The following is a 16,216-nucleotide window of genomic DNA, read 5'->3' as shown; positions in this document are numbered from 1 at the left end:
GCTGGTCGGGGGAGGCACCAGCTGCCCCAGGGCCGGGGGGGCTGCAGCAAGCAGGGCGCAAGGTGGGGAGCAGCGGTATGGGTGGTCGAACAGGGAATGCTGGAGGGTGCCTGGTCGGGGGGGGGGGTCCAGCCGCGGGAAGGGGGCCTGGGACCCACAGGGTGCTGCATTGCTGGGGGGGGAGGTCCGAGGGGGGAGGTCCAGGGGTGCAAGCCCAGTGCAAAGTGGGGTCCCAGGGCACGTTCCCAGTGCGGGTGGGAGTCCCGGGATGTGTGCCGGGGCAAGGTAGGGGAATTGCCCGTGCGGGGGGGGGGGGTCCCGGGACACGTGCCGGGTGCGGGGGGGGGCCGGTGCGCGGGGGCCGGGGGAGGGCTCGGGCGCGCCCCCGGGGCGGGGCGGCGCGGGGTTATGTAAGGCGGCGGATTAACGGGGCCCGGCCCGGTGCCGGCCGGCCGGCGGCGCGATGGGAGCAGCGAGCAGCGGCCCCGGCGCGGCCCCGGCGCGGCCCCCCCAGGTGCGTGCGGCGGCGGCGGCGGCCCCGGGGATCCCCACCGGCCACGGGGGTCCCGGCCGCCCCCGGGGTCCCTCCCGGCCCGGGGGTCCCCGGGGCCCCCGCGCTGACGCTGCCCCGTCCCGTCCCGTCCCGCAGGGCCGCGCCGTGGCGCCGTGGGTGCGGGCGCTGCTGGGCCGCCCGGGGCCGGTGGCGGGGCCGGGGCGCGCCGTGGCCGCGCGGGGCCCCGCCGAGGAGCCGCCGGTGCCCGGGGGGCCGCAGCTCGTCTCGCTCTTCCTGCCGGAGTTCCCCGTGCGCCCCTCCGCCCGCCAGCAGCAGCTCAAGGTGCCGCCCCGGGGCCCCGGGCATCTCCCCGGGCGTCCCGTGCCGGCGTCCTACCCGCGCTCCCCGACCGTCCTACCGGGTCCTTGTGCAGCCTACCGGGACCACTCGCCGTCCCACCGGGTCCCCTTGCATCCCGCGGCGGGTCCCTCTGCATCCTACCGGGATCCCCCTGCACCTTGTGTCGGGTCGCCGACCATCCTACCGGGTCCCCGTGCCTCGTACCGGGATCCCCGACCTTCTTACCGGGTCCCTTTGCAACCCGCGTCGGGTCCTTGTGCCACCTACCAGGGTCCCCGAGTGTCCTGTTGGGGTCCCGTGCGTCCTGCGCCGGGGTCCCCGTGCACCCTGCCGGGTCCCCGTGCCTCCCCCCAGGCCCCCTGCGCCCCGCGCCGAGGCTCCCCATGTGCCTGGGGAGCACCATGCCCCCACCTCACCCCGTGCCCCCACCTCACCCCGTGCCGGGCACCCTGTGCACCGCTCCTCGCCCCCTGGCAGGGTGCCCCAGCCATGCACGGGTGCCCCTGCTGCAGAGCACCCGCACCCCTGCACAGCCCTGCACTGGGGGGCCCCCGCGCTGGGGGGACGCCGGGGGCTCTGTGGGGCGCTCAGGCCCTGCTGCCCGCCTAGATCCTGGGCTTCGTGGCCAAAGGCTCCTTTGGGACCATCCTCAAAGTGCTGGACTGCAGGCGGGAGAAGATCTGCGCTGTGAAGGTGGGTGCTGCTGGCGGGACCGAGGGCGGCCCCCCATGCCGGGCACCCCCTTGACGGCCCCTCGCCCCCAGGTGGTGCCCAAGGTGGAGGTGCTGCGCCGCGACACCCTCAAGCAGTGCAAGGAGGAAGTGAGCATCCAGGTAGTGGGGGGACAGGGGGACAGCTGGGGACAGGGGACAGGGCCAGAGGGCTCGGGGGCACCGAGGGAGGGTGGCAGGAGCAGGGCCCCCTACCCTGGGGGCCGCTTACCCCCTCTGTTTTGTGTCCCCAGAGACAGGTCAGGCACCCGTTTATTCACTGCCTCGGGGACAGCTGGCAGGGCCAGCGCCACCTCTTCATTAGTGAGTGACCATCTGCCCCGCGGGCTCGCCGGAGCGGCCCCCCCGCGCCCCCCGCCCGGCCCTGCGTGTGTGCGCACATGTCCGGAGCTGCCCGCACACGTGTCGCCCTGCACACGCGCACGCTTCCCCCACCGCCTGCCTGCCAGGCAGGGGACGCTCGGCTGCCTCTCCCCCCGCTGTCCCCCTCCAGCAGGCACCGTGGCCACAGCTCCGGCGAGGGGGGGGGGGGGACATGGACAGGCAAGGGCTGGTGGCAGGGCTGAGCGAACTGCTCCAGCCCCAGTGCCCACCTGGCCCTGATGCTCATGTGTCCCCGGTGCTTGAGCAACCTCAGTCCCCGTGTGGCCCCGGTGCCTGCATGGCCCTGGTGCTTGCGCCACCTTGATGCTTCCATGACCCCAGTGCTTGCATGTTCCCGGTGCCCGTGTGGCCCTGGTGCCCACGTCACCTTGGTGCCTGGCCCAGGTGGCCCTGGTGTTTTTGCCACCGTAGTGCGTGGCCCTAGTGCCCACATGACCTTGGTGCATGGCCCCGGTGCCCAGGTGGCCCTGGTGCTTTTGCCACCTTGGTGTCCACGTGGTCCAGGTTCTTGCACGTTCCCGGTACCTGTGTGGCCTGACGCCACAGGGCATCCCGGCAGTAAGGCCTGTCCGCCCCGTCCCCGCAGTGTGCACCTACTGCAGCACCGGAGACCTGCACGCGCGGTGGCTGGCCGCCGGGTGCTTTGCCGAGGCCACCGTCCGCCTCTTCGCCGCCGAGCTGGTGCTGGTGCTGGGTGAGTGGCTCGTGGCCGGGGGCCTCCCGCCTCCCGGGTGAGCCGTGTCCAGAGAGTGTGTGCAGGGTGGCCCCACGCCGGTGGTGGGGACGGTGCAGGGAGGGGACCTGCTGCTCTGACAGCTCCGTCTTCTCCCCCAGTTTATCTCCACGACCTGGGCATCGTGCACAGAGACGTGAAGGTGGGTGAGCGCTGCCAGCGGCACTGGGGCTGCTCCAGGGGGGTGTGGGGTGGCGGGGGTTCACCCCGGCCTCCGTCTCCTTACAGATGGAGAACATCCTCCTGGACGAGCGAGGTGGGAGCCCGGTGGTGCCAGGTATGGGGACCGCCCCCACCGCGGGGGCCCCCACCGCAACGCTGCCCCTGTCGCCCCGCAGGGCACCTCAAGCTCGCCGACTTCGGGCTCTCGCGGCACCTGGCGCGGGGCGAGCGGGCGCGCACCATCTGCGGCACCCTGCACTACATGGGTAAGGGGGCGGCGGGGGGCGGCGGGGGGCACGGCCGCCCCCGGCGCTGACCTGCTGCCCTCGGCCCCGCAGCCCCCGAGGTGCTGAGCGGGGGTCCCTACGGCCACGCCGCTGACTGGTGGTCCCTGGGAGTCCTGCTCTTCGCCCTGGCCAGCGGGAAGGTGAGCGCCGCGGGGGGGTGGTGGTGGATTGGGCCCCCCCCTCCTGCAGGGAGCCCCTCAAACCGCCTCGTGCCCCCCCAGTTCCCGGTGGCACCGGCACCGGACCATGTGGCCATGCTGGAGTGCGTCAACCGCAGCAGCTATGAGAGTCCAGGCGCCCTCAGCCCGGAGCTGGCCCGGCTGCTCGCAGAGGTACCCCTGCCCGCCCGGACGCCGGGGCCCCCGCTGGCCCCCCGGCCTGGACGCCAGGGCCCCCACGGCTCAGTGTCCTCCGTCCCCAGCTGCTGTGCCGAAACCCGCTGCGGCGCCTGCACTATCTCCACCACTTCCAGGGCCACCCCTTCTTCCGGGGGGTGGCCTTCGACGCCGAGCTGCTGCAGAAGGACCCTGTGGACGTGGACGTGGCCCCGCGGCTGGCGGAGGAGCCCCTGCCTGAGGCCGCTGTCACCTTCGACGACTTCGACTGTGACCTCGCCGTCCCCCTGGACCGGCCCTGGCCCGGCTGAGCCTGTGCCCGGGCCCGGCCAGCTGGAGGCCGTGCACAGTGCCCGGGCCCCCTTCGACATCACTCAGGGAGAACCCCCCTCCGGCACCAGGTCGGAGCCCGCCGTGCCGGTGCCCCCTTCCCCACCAACGCTGTACCTCTCCGCGCGCTCGGCGGGAGCAATAAACCAGAGACCCCCGGGCATCACTGCTGCCCCTGCGCCGGCGGGGAGGCAAGAGCAGGATGCTCCAGAGCAGGATGCTCCAGAGCTGGTGTCTCCCTCCGGCCACGGGCACGGGAGGGCGAAGGCGCGTCCCGCTGTTGGGCATGGGCGGGGGGCCGTGCCCGGGCCGAGCTGCTCCGCCCGCGGGGCCCGGCCGCGCCGTTGGGCGCCCGGTGCTCGGCGCTGTACAGCGCCTCCGCTCGGCTTCCCCAAGCCGCGGGGCGGGGCTTATCCCTAGGCCACGCCCACTGTCCCATCCCCCTGGCCACGCCCCCGTCGCGGTGACGCGCTGGCGGCGCAGCCAATAGGAGCCGCGCGTGGTTTTCAAACGGGGACCGGCGGCGGCGCGCGGGGAAGCGGCGGCGGCGGGACCGGACCGGACCGGAGTGGGCTGGGCCGGGACCATGCGAGCTGCGCAGCCGCCCTCCGTGAGTGCCCCGGCGTCCCGGGGCGGGGTGGGCCCCGGCTCTGGCTCCGGCTCCGGGGGTGCCCGCGGGCGGGGGATCCCGGTGTGGCGGTGGGGGGAAAGCCGCAGCGTCGGTAGAGCCGCTCTGGGGGTTGTGGGGGGTCCCGGCATGGAGGTGCCGGTGCTCGGGGGTGGCGAGTCCCGGTGCGGCGGCGGCGGGGGAGGGTGCCGGTGCCCGAGGTGGGGGGTCCCGGTATGGAGGTGCCGGTGAAGCCTAGGGGTGGAGAGACCCGGTGGAGCCGGTCCCGGTGCGGCGGCGGGATAAGGCGTCGGTGGCGGGGGATGCCCGGGGGTGGAGGGGTCCCGTTCCCGGGGAGCCCGGGATTGGAGGGGTCCCGGTGGTGGTGGTGGGGGGTGTCCGGGGGTCCCGGTGGGGGGGGCGCGGGGGTCCCAGGGGTGGTGGGACGGGAAGAGGGTTCCGGGGGTGCCGGGATGCCCGGGCCCGGCGGGGGCCGGGCCGGGTCGCGGTGCCCCCGGTGACGGCGGTGCCGCAGGCGCGGAGGCCCGGGCGCACCCCGCTGCGGGAGCTGCGGCTGCAGCCGGGCACCGAGCGGACCTGCCTGACGCCGCTGCTGCGCCGCCTGCGGCTCAAGGTGGGCGGCGCCGGGGGGCGAGCGGGGCCGGGGGGGGGGGGAACTGGGGGGGGTGTCTGCTGGGGGGGGGACTGGGGATACTGGCGGGGAGATGAGGGTGGCGGCTGGGGCGGCGGGGGGGGGCAGCGGGGGATACTAGAGGGGTTTGAGGGTAACAGCTGGGGGCAGCAGGGTGTACTGGGGGAACTGGGGCGGGGGACAGTGGGGGTAGTGGGGGGTCAGCTGGAGGTACCGGGGTGGGGAGCTGGGGAGGGCGGGGGAGCAGCTGGAGGGGGCAACTGTGGGGGGGGGGGGGTTGGGGCAGTCCTGACGTCCTCCCCCACCGTGTCCTGCAGGACCATGATGGCACCAGCCCAGGGCCGTGCACCCCGGGGCCCCCCGGCAGCACCACCCCGGGGCCCCCCAGCAGTTTCACCCCAGGGCCGTGCACCCCGGGGCCCCCCGGCAGCACCACCTGGGGGCCGTGCACCCCAGAGCCCCCTGGCAGTACCAGGGCCCTAGAGCCCCCCCCTGGCAGTGCCACCCCAGGGCCCTGCAGCCCAGAGCCCCCCAGCAGTGCCACCCTGGAGCCTGCTGGCAGCACCACCCCAGAGCACCCTGGCAGTGCCACCCCAGGGCCCTGCACCCCGGAGCCCCTAGGCAGCACCAGGGTCCTGGAGGCCCCTGAGAGCACCCCCCTGGGGCCCTGCACCCCAGACCCCCCTGGCAGTGCCACCCTGGAGCCCCCCGGCAGCACCAACCCAGGTCCCTGCAGCCTGGAGCCCCCTGAGAGCTCCCCCCTGGGGCCCTGCACCCCGGATCCCCCTGGCAGTGCCACCTTGGAGCCCCCTGGCAGCACCCCCCTGGGGCCCTGCAACCTGGAGCCCCCTGGCAGCACCCCCTTGGGGCCCTGCACCCCGGATCCCCCTGGCAGTGCCACCCTGGAGCCCCCTGGCAGCACCCCCCTGGGGCCCTGCAACCTGGAGCCCCCTGGCAGCACCCCCTTGGGGCCCTGCACCCCGGATCCCCCTGGCAGTGCCACCCTGGAGCCCCCTGGCAGCACCCCCCTGGGGCCCTGCAACCTGGAGCCCCCTGGCAGCACCCCCTCGGGGCCCTGCACCCCGGATCCCCCTGGCAGTGCCACCCTGGAGCCCCCTGGCAGCACCCCCCTGGGGCCCTGCAACCTGAAGCCCCCCGGCAGCACCCCCTTGGGGCCCTGCACCCTAAGGCCCCGCAGCAGCACCCCGCTGGGCTCCTCTGGCAGCGCCACCCCAGCGTCCTGCACCCCGGGGCCCCCCGGCACCAGCTCCACCCCGCAGGAAGCCCCCTTCCACGGGTGGCGAGCGGCACCTGCCGACCTCTCCTGCAGCCCCACGGCACCCACCAACCTCTCCTGCAGCCCGGTGGCACCCGAGCCCCCAGGCAGTGACGGGGATGCTGGTCCCCCACCCTGTGAAGGCACCCCCGGGGGAGCAACATCCCTGACCCCCTCCCCACCAGGACAGGACCCCCCTGGGCCCTCTCCCACCAAGGCAGGCAGGTTGGAGCCTCCAGGGCCAGAGTCAGCGGCCACCCCTGTCCCCTCGCCCAAGCTGGCACCGGGTGCCGTGTCCTGGGTGATGCCACTGGTGTGGCTGGAGAAGAGCCTCAATGCCTCATCCCTGCTGGAGTCCCTGCGGCACAGCCTGCCCCTGCCCGTGCTGCAGCAGGACGCTGGCACCAGCGTCACCCCCGTGCCCACCATGGCCACTGGGACCTTCATGACCCCGCGGGACCTGCTGGAGAGGAGCACGAACACATCTGCAGAAGCGCCTGCTCGCGCCAAGGACAGCGCTGCCGAAACGGACTCTCTGCTCTGGCAGTAAGTCCCCGTGCAGCGATGGGTCCAGGGATGTGCCGTCCCGGAGTCACCCTCATGGTGGGCCACCCGCCCGTGGGGTGCCCCTGCTTGGGGCCCTCAGGAGTCTCTCCTTCCCTAGCTGTCCCCGGGAGCAGCTGAAGTCCCTGCCGCGAGCGGAGCTGGAGGGGCGGCTGGAGAGCACCCTCATCATCATCGAGGCGCTCTTGCTGCAGCTGCGCGACTGGCAGGAGAACCAGCGGCTGCTGCCCGGCGTGGGGCCGGCGGAGCAGAGGGACGCGCTCACGCAGACGGCCGTCACCCACCCCAAAGGGGTAAGGGGCTGCGCCGCGGTGACGCCCCGAGCGGGGAGCGAGCCTCGGCGCCGTGACGGCACCCGCGCGGCTGCAGCCGAGCGCGGCGGGCGGTCGTGCTGGGCGCAAGTGGAGCGGAAGTAAAGCGGGGCGAGCGAGGACGTGCGTGCCGGGCTGCTGCGGCATCATGCGCCCGGCTGGGAGGGCCGCGGTGGCCGGTGCCGCTCCAGCCGCCTCTCCTAGTTATCGCGCCTGGCTGCGCGCAGGCTGCGCTGCTCGACCCGATGAGTTTGCTGAACACGAACCCGTTTTGGGGGAGAAACGCGGCAGCAGGCACGCGGGCGGGAGGGCAGAAACTAGTTACCCCGTCGGAGCGGGCAGCGTTGACGCAGCCCCGGCGCATGCGGGGGAAGGATGGGAGGTGTTGCGGCTGGGTAGCGCTCGCCGAAGCTCAGGGCAGAGCGGGGCTGGTGCGAAGCCTGCTCTGCTCTGCCCCGCTGCCGGGCGCCCGGCAGGAGGAGGAGATCTACCACGACCTCTACGTGGAGCTGCGGAGGAAAACCGAGGCGCTGCAGCGGCAGCAGGCAGTCGAGCAGGACCTGAAGCGGGAGCTGGAGCGGGCCGCCGAGGGCATGGTGTGTCTCAGCGGCCGGCGCGCGGGGCCTCGGCTGGGCGGGCGCGCGCACGACGCTGCCCGTGCCGGCGCCGGGAGCGCGATCTGAGCGCCGGCGCCCTCGTCTCCTCCCCAGAGCGCCTGGGCTGAGCAGTGCCTCCTGTTTCGGGGCCTCGTGGATGCTGCTTTCGGGAGCCTGCAGGACGATCGGGGAGCCCTGGCGCGGGAGGTGAGCCCCGTCGGCAGCCTGGCCCGCGCGGCAGCCTGCCTTCGCCCCGGCCTTTCGCTCCCCTCGGCGTCAGCGAGGACGCAGGCTGGCCGAGTCGCTGCTAGGAGCTACCCGGCAGGCGTGAGCCGAAACCACCCGCGCAGGCTTTGCGCAGGGCTTTTGGAGCCGGGGCTGTTGGCAGCGCCTGGAGGCTGCTGAAGCGGCCCGTTCCCTGCGCCCAGGCTCGCGCCACGGAAGTGGCCTGGCTTGGTGGCCTGGGGGCAGGGGCAAGGGAGGCCCTGGCTCTGCTGGCACATGCGGCCGCAGGCTGCCATGTGCGTCTTGGAGCTGTGCTCGGCTCTTCTTAGGGCTCTCTCTCCTCCCTCAGCGTGAGCAGCTGAGGTCCCTGGTGTCCCGGTGCGGGGCCGTGCTGCAGAGCGTGCCCGGCAAGCTGCAGAGCTGCCTGGAGGAGCGGGACGCCATGAGGCAGCGAGCGGACGAAGCCCGGCGAGCCAAGGAGGAGGTAGCGGCGTGGCATTCGCGTGTGGGCTCTGCTGTGCCGGGGCCCCATCCCTCGGACGGGGCGTCCTGCATCTGCCAACCCTGGGGAGGGAAAGTCCCTTCAGGTGCCGCTGGTGCCCAAGGTGGCCCTAGCAGGCTGGATGGGCTCATGGCTTTTCGGCTCAGGGCTTGACTGTGCCACGGCAGGAGCGAGAGCCACGGGATGGCTCCCGGCAGCTCGGCCAAGGGTGCTGGGAGCTGCCCTTCGCGTGAAGCCGGGTTGCGGGTCCGTGTTCAGCACTGCATCTATCTATCCATCCCTCTGCAGGGAGATCGCTTTCTGGAAGCCTTCCGCTCCCACGCCAGCACCCAGATCAGCATGCGGGAGCAGAGCCTGGCCTCCCAGAGAGAGCTGGGCGCGCTGCTGGCAGAGACCATCGACCAGCAGGTACCGAACGGGCAGCGCGTCCAGCTGCCTCCCCCTTGGTCCTGGGGGTGGCTGGAGGGCCCTCGGCCTGGGCCGGGTCCCGGCTCTGCGGGTAGATCTGCCGCGTGCTGGACTCGCGCACTGGTTGCTGCTATAAGCGATGGCCTGCGACAGGCTTGGGTCTGTCGGAGAGGTTTCTCGGTGCTGCTGCTGCAGCAGATCTGACCTCAGGGCCGGCGTTTGCCTCCCGCTGCAGTTACTTGACGCAAGGTGGCTGATCCATCCTGGCAGCACTGACCCTTCTCTCCTGCCCCACAGGCGTCTCTGGCTGCCGAGTCTCAGCCGTTCCGGGAATTCATAGACATTACCTTTGAAAACCTGCGAGAGGAAAGGAGGGCCCTGGACGAGGAGGTGAGACGTGTCCCGGTGGTGGGGTCCGAGTGCAGCCCCTTGCTTCTCCGGCAGCGAGCAGTTCAGGCTGGCACCGCTTTGGTCCATCTCGGAGCACGTTGTACTCTGGGTGCTGAGATCAGTCTGGCTGGCCGGACCCATCCCCGAGCTGTGACCCATCCCTGGTCACGCAGTGGGGCAACGTGGCCTCCGGCAGGCCTGCATGGCTGTGACATCCAGGCTCCGAGGCTGTCAGAGCTGCGCTCATCCTCAGGGCACCCTCTTCTCTCGCAGCGAGACCAAGTGAGGTCCCTGGTGTCCCGGTGCAAGGCCATGCTGCAGAGCGTGCCCGGCAAGCTGCAGAGCTGCTTGGAGGAGCGGGACACCATGAGGCAGCGAGCAGACGAAGCCCTTCAAGCCAAGGAGGAGGTAGTGGGGTTATCTACCGCCAAGCAGTGTCTGCAGGTGTCTAGGACGCTGCTCTGCAGCCTAGCTGTCCCCATAGGGGATGGAGGGACGTGGGACATCCTCGGGGTGGGAAGGCCCTACAGGGTGGAGAGCATTTGAACTGCTCATAGCACAGCCGGAGGGTTGAAGCAGGCTTTGGCGCAGCCAGTGTGCGGGCAGTGGAGATGTGCACGGTGTCTCTGCAGGCCTCCCGCCAGCTGGAGGAGACGTTGGTGGCACTGCAGGACTCGGTGGCTCAGGTGGAGCAGCTGATGGTGGCCAACTCGCGCCTCAGTGCAGGTACGGGCACCTGGAGCTGGCGTGGGAAGCTGGAGCTGCCCCTGGGCTCCCCTGCCTGCCCTTGTCCCTGCGGACACAGCTCTGCCGGGCTGAACTGAGCAGCACAGTCGTCTTTGCGCAGCTCCAGCAGCTGCAGAAAACGGCCTTCTCCTGGGTCCCATATCTGGGTCCCTCTCGGATGCATCCTGGGGCTGGAGGAACGGGAATTCCTCCTTCTCCCCTTGCTTCGCTCTCAGCGCTCGTGCTATGCCTCGTTGCAGACCTGAGCAGCCGGATGAAGGAGCTGGCCGGCCTGCAGCAGGAGCGGGACGCGCTCCAGCAGGAGAACGAGGACTACAGGGAGGAGACGGCCTGGTGAGTCTGAGCGCGAACCCGGCATCCGGGGCAGAGCGGGGGACCAGCCCCGGGGACAGTCCCTGTCCCGGCACCGCTCTGCCCCAAGCTGTCGTACCTGCTTCGGGCCTCGTTGTCACTGTGTCCTTTTGCTGCCAGGCTGGCAAGGGAGAGGGACACCCTGCAGCAGGAGCGCAACGGGCTGTGCCAGGAGCTGCGGGAGATGACAGAGTGCCGGGAGGTAGGAGTGCCGGAGGCTGACTGCGGCTATCACATGCTCCTCGCTGAGTAATGCTATCGTGGCCTCGCGGAAGCCGTGGCAGCCGGCCAGGAGCCGGATTAGCCCTCCCGCGGGGCGAGTGCGGTTGACATCCTGCACGTAGAGCTGCTCTTCCTCGTGCCCGGCAATGGCTCCCAGGGGGATGGCGCTCCGCTGTCCAGGCAAACTGCTGCCCCCTTGGTCTCGGACCGGGTGCTCAGGGCCGTGCCCCCCCCCCCTTTGCAGTTCATCGACCAGGAGAACCGCATGTCCCACACGCAGCTGATGGAGGCGGAGGCCAAGCTGAAGTCCGCGCTGGCCGTCCTGCGGGAGCGCAGCCTGCAGCACGAGGAGCTGAAGGACTCGCACCAGTGCCTGCAGTATGGCCCGCACTTACCACCTCTGCTTAAACACCTCAATTTTGGGAAATCAAGCCCCTTCTGGGGGAAGGGAGGGAGGGCATGGCGGGGTGGTCACTGCTGCTGCAGCTGAGCACAGTTACCTAGTGGGGAAGAGGCCATGGGCAAGTCCAGCTGCCTTTATCTCCTTCCACTGACTTGGGAAGCGTGAGGGACCTGTTGCCATCTGCAGCTGCGGGGTTTGAGTCTCCCCCCCGGGTTGCAATGGGAGGCAGGCCTGGAAAATGTCCCCATCCCATCCCAAGCAGGGGAAACACTGCTCCCGCTGACCTTGCTGCCCTCCCGCAGGGAAGAGCAGGCTGCCCTCTGCAAGGAGCTGGAGAGCACCAAGGCCGAGCTCCTGGACCTGCAGCTCAAGAGGGCCAAAGTCTCCCAGTGCTCTGCGGACATCGCCGAGAGCAAGATGAGGCTGCAGGACCTCGCCGACTGTCTCAGAGCTGCCCTGCAAGAGGAGGTAGGAGCCCTGCCCTGGGGAGGACGAGGGGGGCAATCCGCACACCTGCGGCTCTGTCACGTGGCTTCCCTGAGGCCCCTGCTCACTGGGGCAGCACGGAGCTGTCACGAGCTGCGCTCCAGGGCCGTGCTCTGCCTCCCCTCCAAAGGATGACTGTGCCCCGTCGAGAAGCAGAGCCTGGACCCCGGCTCCGCGGACGCCGGGCTGGCGGACGCCGGGCTGGCAGACGCCCCGCGGCCCCTGGACCCCCGCCTGCCGCACACCAGCCTGCCGCACGCCATACCGCGCCGGGGACTCCTTCGTGGGCAGCGTCTTAAAAGCAGTGTCGGGGAAAGGTGAGCTGGCACCTGCTGTTCGGGTGCCAGGAGGGGTCCCTGTGTGGGGACGGGTGTTGCTCTGGGGCCCGGTGGCAGCTTCTGCCCTGTGCTGGGGACGTGTCTTGCCCTGGCGCTGGGCGAGGAGGGGATCCTGGTGCTCCCCCTACGTCCTTCGCTGCTGTGGGTCTCGCAGTTCTTCCCTCGGGGCAGCCGGTCTCGGCCCGCTTTGGGTCGCGGCTGTGTCTGGAGGGTGAAATCTGGTGCTTGCCCTGGGCTCGCAGCTCTCACAAAGTCGGCCACAAACTGCAGGGGTTGAAACCGCTCCCGGGGCGAGGGTCCCAGGGTGCTGTTGCTGCCCGGGCTGGAAGGGTCCCCTGAGCAACCCAGGTCCTTGGGAGCTGGTCTCGGCGCCGGCTGCGCGTGAGCAAGGTCTGGCTGTGCTCCGTGCAGCGCGCGGGGCTGCGCACAGCGCCTCTGCCCTCTCCTCTCGCAGATGCTGATGAAGCCACCGGAGGCAGGAGCGCGTTTACCAGGGTCGAACCTGCCTCTACGCCAAAGCGAATAGGTACCGGTGCCCATCGCCCTCCCCTGTCCCCGCGGGCATCCGCTCCTCGGCCACAGGCCTGCCCCGCGCTGGCTTGTCCCTGCACTGGGGGACAGCGCAGCGTGCTCCCCGCTGGCCTCCGTGTCCCCCTCGAGCCGACTGTCCCCTCCGTGCCGCTCACGAGCCTCTGCTGTGCCCACAGAGCCCGAGGACGGCCTGCTGGAGAGCGTGAGGGAGCTGAGGGCCGCCGTCTCCGACCTTGCCGCACTGAGCTCCCGCGTCCAGGAGCTGGAGCAGAGCGAGTTCGAGGCGCTGCAGACGGAGATGTGAGTTTAGCGGGGGGCTCGCGTCGAGGGCCGGCAGCCGCCTGGGCACCGCTGCCCCACGCACAGCCTGCCCTTGGGGCAGCGCCGTGTGGCATCTGCCCTGGCTTCGGAGGAGAACCCATCGTCCGAGGCTCTCTCCAGCCTTTAGCTGGCTGGGATGGCGGGTTATCCTCTCCCAGGCCCTGCGTGGGGCTGGCGAGGTATTCAGGAACGCCAGGCGCCCGGTGCTTGGCTGGGGTCCTCGTCCGCTCAGCCTCGCTGTCCTCTCACAGCTCCAACCTGCAGCTGAGGCTGGAGATGGTGACTGCCGAGAGCCAGGAGAAGACGGACGCCCAGGCTGCCACCATCGCCAAGCTGAACAAGGCCTTGAGGGGCAAGCTACAGGTGAGCCGGTGCCAGAAGTGGGCCAGCACTCACTCCAGGGCAGAGCCAAACTGGGACGGGCTCTGATCTAGGACACGGAGAATCTGGGTAACTGGCTCTTTCCGTGCCCCGCGGGTACTCGGGGCTGATCTAACCTTCTCGAACGCAGGAAACCCGCTCCCGTGCGCTCCGGGGGCGGCCGTGCTGCCGAGCCAGGCCCCACAGCGGGATGGCCGTGCCCCCACTGCAGGGGCTGTGCGTGGCCCACGGTCCGCGTGGGGCTCGCCTGCCACAGGCTGGGCATTGCCAGCCGGGGGGAGCCCCGGCCTGACGCCGCCGCCTCTCTCTGCAGAACGAGAAGGAGCTGCAGGATGTCGTGAAACAGCAGGAAGAGAAGATGCTGCAACTCATCGACAAGAGCGGGGAGGTCACGGTGCGTGTGGGGCCCCCGGAGGGCAGGGGGCCGGGTCGAGCCCCCCACGCGGGTAGTTGCCGGCCGTGGGGCCAGTCTCAGTGTCTCCTCTCCCCCCCCAGAGGCTGAAGGGAGAGGTCTCCCAGCTGAAGCGCTCGCTCCAGCGTGCCGAGACGGAGGCCAAGGTGCTGTGGGAGGAACTGCGAGGGCAGGAGCCCAAGGTGGACGCCGCCTGCGTCCAGGAGCGAGTGCTGCTGCGGCAGGAGGTGAGGCCGGGGGGCTGCCGGCGCGAGGGCTCCCTGCCTCGCCGATGCTCTGAGCGAGCGTGGGATGGGGCCTGCCCTGCGCCGCGCTCCTCGAGCGGGTGCAAGGACGGGGCAGGATGGGCGAGCAGCTCCTGGGCCGGCACAGCGGGAAGCCTCCCCGCAGGGCTCGTTCTCAGCTGCGCTTGCTTTGTTGGTAGGTGGACAAATTGCGGCTGCTGCTTCTGGAGAAAGAGGATGAAAGCTCGCTGCTCTCGAACAAGTACCTGGAGCAGGTACGGGGGGGCCGGGGTGCTGCTAGTCTCCCACCTGGGCTGGTCCCTGCCCTCCCCGGGCAGCATCCCAACGGGCATCTCCCACCACAGATTCGCGCCCTGGAGCTGAGGCTCCGCCACGCGCAGAAGGGGCTGAGGAGCCACGAGGAGATGCAGGAGAAGATGAGGGAGGTGAGGTGGCAGCCGGCAGGGACGGAGGTCTCGGCTTGCGGGGGCAGCCGGGCCCCTCTCTGCGCTAGCTGTGCCTGCAGCCAGCACCAGCCTGTCTCCAAGCCCGTCCGTCCCTAACACCGCTGTCCTCCCCAGGTCCTGTCGTCCCTTCCCGACACGGCAGCAGGCTGCCAGGAGCTCCACAGCCTGCTCCGGTACCTGGGCCTGAAGCCGGCCAGCGGCAGCGGGGACTCCGTGGACCCGCTATAGCCCGTAGCGTGAAACGCTCCCGTTCTTAATGATGTAATTATTTATTGAGTAAAGTTTGTTAGTCTTTGCCCTGCCTGGTTGCTGGACGCATGGAGGAAGTGCTGGGCGCCCCGTGGGTGGGGACAGCCGTGGGACGGGCACAGCGGGCGGGCCGGCGGCAACTCGTTCTCAGCCGCCCGCACCGGCCCGTCCTGCTCCGCACCCGTCACGGGGTTGTGGGCACGGCTCCAAGGCGCCGCTGACTCAGCCCTGGTGCACTGGCCGGCTCCCTTCCGCCCCCGCGGCCTTTTCCCCGCGGCTGGGGCTGCAACCCCCCCCCCCCCCCCCCCCGAAGGCCCGTGCCGCCTTCGCCTGACCCAGGCCTGCTCTCGATCAGGCACCGCGTTCCCAGGGCTCCTGCCGGCAGCCCCGCGCGCCCAGGCTGACCCAGCTTCCCTGCCCCGGGGCCCCGCTCCTCCTCCTGTCCTAGATTCCCTCTGCGTCCCCCTCCCGCCCTGCTTTGGTGCAGGGGCACGTGCGGAGGGGAGCAGAGGCCTCATCCTGCGGCCAAGGGGAGGGCTGGGGCCTCGTGCGTGTTGCGGGGGGCCACTTCGCCTCGGTGCCTGTGCACGGCTCCGGCGTCGTGCAGAGTCCCCCGGGTCACGGCAAGCGCTGCCTGCCAGGAGCCGGGAGCTCTGCCAGCGCCTGCTCCCTGCCTCCCCTGGGCACCGGCGCCCGCCTGGGGCTCCCCACGGGGCTCCTGGTGCGGCTCCCCCAGCCTCGCCTCCCTCCTGCCTCCTCGTCCCCCGGGGCCCCTCCCGCGGGATCCCTCTCCCGCCCTTCCCAGCCCCAAGGATGCTCCCTGGGGCCGTGCTCCCGTCTGGCGCGGGGGCTGCGCGGCACCTCCCTCTGCTGCCGCCGCCGCTGCCGCGACTGCCCAAAATAGCTGCCTTCCAACAAGTGCTCTGGTTTTTAATGGCCTGTTTCTCCTGCGGGCTGTGCAGGGCAGAGGGATCACCTTCCCCTGCCCTCCGCCGCACCCCTGGCGCTGGCGCGTGCCCCGGCTCGCACCCCCGCGCCTGGCAAACAACCGGCACCTCTGTTCAGCCGGGCACCTCTGTTTGCCTGCTGCGCCGGGTGCCCGGGAGGGATGCGGCTCTGCTCCCTGGCATCGGGTTCGGTACAGACCCTCACTGTCCCCCCCCACCCCGAGGTGTGGGGCTGGTTGCGGGCACCCCCATGCTGCACCCTGGCTCCGGGATTAGGCGGGGGGGACGCGCTGCCGGGCCTTGGATTAGGGCCATGCGCCGCGGGGCCGTGCTGAGCCCTCCTTTTACGGCACGGGGACTCAGCGGGACAACGGGCGGCTCAGAGGAGCTCAGCCTTGGCAGCCGCCTGTGCCAGCCCCGTGGGGCGAGCAGGGACACCGCTATTGTCCCCGCGCCGGCTCCGGGCGGCTCTCGCGGCGGGGCAGGTTTCCCTCGGGTGCTCCTGCGCTGCCCCGCTCCCGGGGCTGGGGCTCTTTGCAGCTGGGCTCAGCCCCTGGCCCTCAGCAGCAGAGGGGATGTGGTGGATGTCCCTGGTGTAGCAGCTAGGGGGTGGCAAGGGGGGTCCTCAGCCCGGGAGTGTCACAGCTGGGGTCCCCAGCAGCAGGGGCTGGTGGTGGGGTGGCACAGGGGACCCCTACTCATGGCGTTGGGGTCCCTGCTGGGGTCCCTAGCAGCAGCCGGGGGGCTGGCAAGGGGGTGCTACAGCCAGGACCCCAACAGCAGTGGGAGAT

At 71.3% G+C, this 16,216-nt stretch overlaps 2 protein-coding genes across 2 annotated transcripts; both read left to right on the top strand.

The window, feature by feature from the left end:
- The first annotated feature begins 463 nt into the window (after window positions 1-463).
- On the top strand, window positions 464-4,000 carry RSKR (ribosomal protein S6 kinase related). The gene is made up of 12 exons (XM_067309667.1): window positions 464-514; window positions 650-835; window positions 1,463-1,546; window positions 1,618-1,686; window positions 1,818-1,887; window positions 2,555-2,662; window positions 2,803-2,843; window positions 2,930-2,957; window positions 3,040-3,129; window positions 3,202-3,290; window positions 3,372-3,482; window positions 3,572-4,000. The coding sequence occupies exons 1-12, from the start codon at window positions 464-466 to the stop codon at window positions 3,794-3,796; spliced, it is 1,152 nt and encodes a 383-aa protein (XP_067165768.1). The 3' UTR covers window positions 3,797-4,000.
- A 216-nt stretch (window positions 4,001-4,216) lies between these two features.
- Window positions 4,217-14,524, top strand: SPAG5 (sperm associated antigen 5). The gene is made up of 24 exons (XM_067309936.1): window positions 4,217-4,425; window positions 4,958-5,056; window positions 5,392-6,896; window positions 7,015-7,207; window positions 7,702-7,821; window positions 7,936-8,028; window positions 8,396-8,530; window positions 8,837-8,956; window positions 9,254-9,346; window positions 9,620-9,754; window positions 9,979-10,072; window positions 10,333-10,426; window positions 10,565-10,646; window positions 10,911-11,044; window positions 11,372-11,537; window positions 11,686-11,872; window positions 12,348-12,419; window positions 12,601-12,724; window positions 12,997-13,108; window positions 13,440-13,520; window positions 13,622-13,765; window positions 13,963-14,037; window positions 14,128-14,208; window positions 14,344-14,524. Exons 1-24 carry the CDS (start codon window positions 4,402-4,404, stop codon window positions 14,455-14,457), a joined length of 4,077 nt encoding a protein of 1,358 aa, XP_067166037.1. The 5' UTR covers window positions 4,217-4,401; the 3' UTR covers window positions 14,458-14,524.
- Window positions 14,525-16,216: the final 1,692 nt, after the last annotated feature.

Source organism: Apteryx mantelli, chromosome 22 (genome assembly GCF_036417845.1).
Source record: "Apteryx mantelli isolate bAptMan1 chromosome 22, bAptMan1.hap1, whole genome shotgun sequence".
Lineage (NCBI taxonomy): Eukaryota > Metazoa > Chordata > Aves > Apterygiformes > Apterygidae > Apteryx > Apteryx mantelli.
Note: the sequence above shows the minus strand (reverse complement) of the source record. Positions and strands in the feature narration are given on the sequence as shown.

Excerpts from the sequence above, each read along its gene's own strand:
- RSKR (XM_067309667.1), top strand. The coding sequence starts at position 464 with ATGGGAGCAGCGAGCAGCGGCCCCGGCGCGGCCCCGGCGCGGCCCCCC. Across the intron at positions 3,130-3,201 it reads CGGCACCCTGCACTACATGG|CCCCCGAGGTGCTGAGCGGG; the intron begins GTAAGGGGGCGG and ends TCGGCCCCGCAG. Across the intron at positions 3,483-3,571 it reads TGGCCCGGCTGCTCGCAGAG|CTGCTGTGCCGAAACCCGCT; the intron begins GTACCCCTGCCC and ends CTCCGTCCCCAG.
- SPAG5 (XM_067309936.1), top strand. The coding sequence starts at position 4,402 with ATGCGAGCTGCGCAGCCGCCCTCC. Across the intron at positions 6,897-7,014 it reads ACGGACTCTCTGCTCTGGCA|CTGTCCCCGGGAGCAGCTGA; the intron begins GTAAGTCCCCGT and ends CTCCTTCCCTAG. Across the intron at positions 8,957-9,253 it reads CAGAGACCATCGACCAGCAG|GCGTCTCTGGCTGCCGAGTC; the intron begins GTACCGAACGGG and ends CCTGCCCCACAG.